At 33.6% G+C, this 6,530-nt stretch overlaps 1 protein-coding gene across 1 annotated transcript; it reads right to left on the minus strand.

Moving 5' to 3' along the window:
* Positions 1-3,985: 3,985 nt before the first annotated feature.
* LOC128182177 (uncharacterized) lies at positions 3,986-4,834 on the minus strand. Its single transcript, XM_052850783.1, has one exon. The coding sequence runs from the start codon at positions 4,832-4,834 to the stop codon at positions 3,986-3,988; it is 849 nt and encodes a 282-aa protein (XP_052706743.1).
* Positions 4,835-6,530: the final 1,696 nt, after the last annotated feature.

Raw genomic sequence — 6,530 nt, forward strand, 5'->3', positions numbered from 1 at the left:
TTACATAAACTTTCCTCAAGGCGACAACTCCATGCAGAACAAGTCTCATCATCCCTTTGCTTAGCGCTGTAAAATTCAGCCAAAATATCCTCTTTCTCCAACACGTTTCCATAGATACTGTCTAACTTTGACAGAATTTCTTGCACATTAGCACCAACTCCTAATCTCATAATAACCTTGGCTGCTTCACCTTTTACAGACCTTCTAATAGCTTGAAGAATAGACTGTTCAGAATGAGATTCCTTCATGAGACAAATGACCTCATATTTCCATAAGTCGTATGAGTCTTTCTCTTCGCCTGAGAAGAATGAAATTCTCAATGGTACTTTATAGCTGTTATCTGATTGTGGCGTTGGTGGTAAGTGTCGTGACAATGTTACAGGAGTTTTAGGTGGAATTGGAATTTTAGGCTTCTTTTCCTCCTCTGCCTGCTTTGTTAACCACGAAATGAAGTTATCTGGTTTAATCTTTATTTTGTCTAAAGTAGCATATAATTCTGTCATATCTTTCTCTGATAAACCACCAGCTGTGGCACCCTTTTCACCTTTTGCCTCAGGTGGGTTACCTTCCTCGTGTTCCTGCTCTTCATCTCCTTGAGTACGCGGCATATTAGACAATAATGATATAAGTAAAATATAATACAACAATGCAATGATTGATATGGGAGAGCAGTTCAACTTGAACTCTCAGAGTTTAGATATACTGAAATGTTTACAGGTGGGAGTTCATAACAGAACTATCAAACATGGGTCACCTTTGTTTTTCACATTGCAGTGATCTAGCAAAGTCTTAATATAGAGCAATAAGTGGGTAGTTCACTCTAGGAACTATAAACACATAGGGAGCTTTGCTATAATCAAGTATGTTGCACAGTGATACAATTCAGTGTACGACAATCAATCAGCTGACTGATATTGTTCAAATACTTATCAAATTCAAATTTATTCTGAAATAAAATGACCTGAAAAAGAAATAAAGTTGTGACACTTACTTAAATAAACTTATTGGTTCACCTTAGTAAATGAATGACTACAAAGACAGGTAAATCCAACAAATATCAAAATTTGTTTACTAATTCACGTTGTCTAAAATGACTTCCGGTTAACTTGCAAAATTAATTTTACGAACTTCGAGCTCGATCGGATTGCGCAATAAAGTAAACAAAACCGATCGCGATGCAAATATCGTAACCGAACCCGGCGGAATTTAACCTAAATTTAAAGTTTTATAGGCAGATTATTTACCTTTTTTTTTTAAGGTTATAATAACTTTTAACAACTTTTCACTACATCAAACAACTGTTACTAATACAAGATATCTGACAAACTGACTAAACACCAATACACAATACTATGAAAATGATGATAACTGAACTCGTCTAACCAACTCAGAATATTGAACAAACCGAAGAATACCAAACTTTCGTCTTATTGTCGAAATCAAAAGAATCAGTAGTGAATTTTACTATTAAAACTACATGGTTAGTAACCAGGGATGTTTGTTGACGGGTAATTTAGCAGTGCGGCTTGGAAACCTTACTTACCAATCTTACTCACGCAATAGATATTATACAGCAAATAAATATATCACATATAAACTACTTAGCGGGTACCCAAATGTAATAATGACAAATAACTTAACTAAACTAATATGGTTTAAAGAAAAAAATATTGTGCACACCGATTTCTAAACAATTGCGATTTCAAAAAAAATATTGAGTTACAGAATTGTTTCTTATTCAAAAACTTCCAAGTACCTGAGCTCAATATAAACAGTTTAAACACTCACCGATCAGCTGATATGTATACTACACAAATATCACATGACAACACAACACAAGCATATACATTTCAGTGAACACAAAATCACGCTTGGATGAACGGGTCACTGGTATTCACAAGGATAATGGATAACGGACTGGGGTACGCATGGTTGCGGATTCCGTTGTATACAGCTAGTGTAGTAGTCCCATGGTAGTCCCAATATCCTCAGAATTTCTTTTGATGGTTGTGGCGCGGAGATGTCCCAAGGTGGGCGCCAAATGTAACAGGGGGTATATTTGTTGAATGTTGAAATAATCAAACAACGCCTGTTAGGGTTCTGGGCATCTCCAATATTTATTAAGATAGATGGTAAACAAATGAATAGCCCTACAATGAATAACAACAATATAAATATACGGCATAAAAATATTACAATAGGAGCAAGTTGCGCTAAAGGGGAACAACTCTTTATATTAATCCATTATACATGTATGAATTACGTTATGTATCAATTCATGTATCTAAAAATAGGTTTACAATGATATTCATCTGTAATGTCTATAAACAGATAAAGACATCACTATATTATTCTAAATCATAAAACACAGTTAAACATACCATTATATGGGAATGCGCTCTTGTACAGTATTATAACTCTATGGTATGTACAGTGTACTATCTGGTATGGCAACTACAAATTATTGTAAAGTTTACATTAATAAACTTGTACTTATGTTCACAATATAAAGGGATAAAAACAGTGAACATATTCATGTTATTCTTATCTATTAAAAAGTTGATATCTCACAAAATCATTCACTCTTACTGTGCATGAGCTATTGTTTTAATTTGGCAAAATTATAGAATTCACTGTTAATGAAATGTATAACTATTAATCAAATTATTAGAATTAGTAATGTTAACTTACCAAGAGGTAGAGTTTGTTACGTTTCAAAAGTCAGCTTTCAGATTACGAAAACACCTCCACTCTCTTTGATGTGACAAAGAAATATGACAAACCAGCTCCAAGAATTTGGAGGGAAATATCAACAACCAATAAAATCAAAGAAGACAAAACTACAAACCAATTGAATACCTAGATACATTATATATTTGGCCAGAACCTTAATTACAACCCTAAGGCAATTTATACCATGGTCAAGATATCTGCCTGTTCTATTCAATTGACCATTACCAGATTTTTAAGTTTATTAAAGATTTTATTATATACTTTAGTATTAAGTTATAAGTTTATTTATACAATAATTAAAACATAATTATATTAATTTAATTATCAATAAAATAATAACTTTTATTTATAGATTTATTAATTTCATAATTAATAAATCTGTAACTCCTACACATATCTTAAAAACTCAGTGTTTGAAATACAATAATCTACGACACTTGATTGTTTACATGTAAACTCACCATTTTGGTCACCCATGGATCTACCATTAAGTATTATAATATTACAATGTTTACAAATATCAATAAGTTTTTTTTCCATAGTAGTTAACATTGTTATCTTTAGATTTCCTTTCTATGGAAAAACCATATTTTTCAATTGCTTCTAGGTCTATTTGATCAACAACCCAATCAAAATTACTGTTATTGTCAGCACTGTTACAAAAATGTGATAGAGAATCATCAACATCAATAAAATCTCTCAATGTGGATACTCTACTATTAAAGTCACCTAATAAACATATACAATCATTTTCTTTGGACAAGTTAAAAATTTCATTCTCAATATCGTCAAAAATTTCAACTGATGAAAATCTGGAGTTTGATGGCGGTATATAAACAGTTCCCATCAAAATATGTTTCTTAATACTAAATGTTTTACCTTCTATTCTAATCCATAATATATTGTCACTTGCGTTATTAATAATGCTACAGAATTTGGATAAAGAATCTCTAATATAGACTACAATACCACCAGACTTCCGAAATGACAGATTTGATCTATGTTTGCTGAATACACTGAAATTTGGGATATCAATATTGTCAGCTTTATCTGTTTTTGTCTCTGTGAGGCAGATTATATCATATTTGCTAATAACATCAACAAACTCAGGATTTCGGAGCTTAGAAGCTAGACCGCAAACATTGATAGAAACAATCCTCGCATAAGAAGTGTCTGAAGGTGTGAGAGAGTTACATTCGGTGGTTTCGTTTTCGTTGCTTACATTCCCGCTCGGTTGCTCTCTTTGGTATCCCTAACGGCGCGTGGTCGCAAAACGGGTTTCATGTCGATTTGCGCTGCGCGTTGCGGATTGGCGTGGTCCGTATGCGGTATCCGGGTCAGTGCGCTGTGTTGACACTGGGTTGTGGATCGAGGAAAGGGGGATTTCTGTCCCATTCACGAAAAGTTTATCTGCAATCAGCACAGCCTTTTTTCCGAGACGTTTTGCTTGTTTATAATGAGGGTATAACAGTTTTCTGCGGTCGTTGATTTCCTTTGGGAACTGATCATTAATTCCAAATGGTTTTCCAACAAGTTTGGATGGAGCAGCTTTTCTGACCTTTTCTCTCTCTTTGAATAAGACGAATTTCGCTATAATTGGCCGGTGACGTCCCTGCACTCTTTTCCCCAGTCTATGCACTCGTTGGAATTGTGGCTCTTCCGTTATGCCCATTTCTGATTTTAAGAATTCTCTTAAGACCTCCTCTGTGTTTTCCTCTTGCGTTTCGAGGATTCCCTCAAAGATAAGATTATCTCTCATCGAACGTGTTTGAAGGTCTAAGTGGCGTTCGTTTAAATTCTCGAATTCCGATTTCACAAGGCTCAACTCTTTGAGGATGTTTTCGTTAACATTTGTTATTTCACAGACAGATTTTTTAACAGCCAATACTTCTTTTGTTTGATCTTCATACTGCTTGTTAATAAATACCACACTTTCTTCGACTCCGTTGACCTTGGCCTTCATGTCTTTCAATTCTGTGTTTACGTTTCCGACATTCCTTTCCAGTTCACTGAGTCTGTGTTCAATAAGGTCCAGTTTACATGTATTTAGCTTTGTTGAAACTTGCTCTATGATCCTTGACATGACTCTCAGAGCTTCCATGATATATATATATATATATATATATATATATATATATATATATATATATATATATATATATATATATACCAGAATTAAATTGTTTGGATTGTTTGGTTAATTAGCAACGGTAAAATACCAGTACTAATAAATTGAAAGAGTCAATACGCACGCTATTTTTATTCGGAGTACCGTACAAATCTTCTTCACATTAAAATTCAGCCTTTACATTTGAGTGCGAAATAAGTTATCCCGGGGAATAGTGTGCCTATATTATTTTTTAAAAAAAAACGTATACATAGCGTAAGCAAACCCGTCTTACACCTGATATACGTCGCATAAAGATAATACTGGAAAAAAAATAATCAGTTTGCGCACATGGTGTAAAAACAGGATCATAATATTAAACATACATGTATATCTAAAAATACAAATTTACTTTTTTTTCATCGTCATATTTAGCTTCCCCCTCGACTGAAGAATGAATTAGTAATGTACATGTAGAAGTATTTAAAAGTAAAATCTTTTAGTATTTGCCTTACTTTCGAGCGCAACATCATGGAGGATAACAATGTCCTTTGAAACAAACTTCAACAATGCTGAATGTAGAAGTCCCGTCCCAACACTTTTTATTTAAATGTTACAATGAAGCACATTGAAGTGGTAAAAACGTTCGTTTGAAAGGAATGTTCTAAACTTTGTATCGAACGTCAATTGTTACATAAGACACACCCATTTCTTTTGAAACGAGGAAAACAGTATTCGTCACAATGCTTTTGGAACCGCCCCTCTTCTACATAAGCAGGAATTTCACACACTATACACATAAACAAAAACACAAACTTTCTTTCTTTCTTTCTTCTTTCTTTCTTTCTTTCTTTCCAACTATGTTCAGAAACAATGATATTGTTCAAAATAAGAATATTTTTAGTAACTTTGTGTTTTGAACTTTTTGTTAGATGTACTGTATTGCAAATAAAGAAAAGTTTTTTTACAACATATATGCACATGTTTCAGTTTTTCGTTTTAGAGGGGTAAGCTACGTTCTTCGTCTTCTTCGATCTTCTGCATTTGTTGCTGTGTTCGCAGCTTGTTTAGGGGACTGGGATATGCACGGGCATGGAAAACATATACGGAGAAAATATCGAGATTCAGCTTGTGTCCACACTTCCAGGGTCCGCAGCCCTGCTTATGTTGTTTAGAAGATGAGCGGTTCAGAAAGCATTGTTACGAATACTGTTTTCCTCGTTATAAAATAAATAGACGTGTCCTATGTAAAAATTGACGTTCGATACAAAGTTTAGAATATTCCATTTAAACAAACATTTTTACCACTTCAATGCGCTTCATTGTATCTTTAAATTATTGATCCAGTAGTCCGTCGAAATAAACGTGAACGATCTGGAGATCTAGGTAACAGGTGCCGTTTACCTATTATATTGCACCTACTTTAATCGAAGTTCATTTCTGTCTGGGTTTGTGCCATCTCATAAAATGTGTTTGTAACTATTTAAGTTTATTTAAGTTTATATGAGCAATCCGATGAAATCGTATGCGTGTTCAATATTTTACAAGGGTTCAGATAAGGACATATACAGTTTTCTCTTTAGGGAGATGGACAGAAGAAAACAACGTTTAGGCATAAAAGCGTTTCCCTTTCAGTAATAAAATTTTGAAGTTTTGATATCAAAAGTAAAAACAATGATAAATAAACACT

The sequence above is a fragment of the Crassostrea angulata genome, chromosome 4 (genome assembly GCF_025612915.1).
Source record: "Crassostrea angulata isolate pt1a10 chromosome 4, ASM2561291v2, whole genome shotgun sequence".
Lineage (NCBI taxonomy): Eukaryota > Metazoa > Mollusca > Bivalvia > Ostreida > Ostreidae > Magallana > Magallana angulata.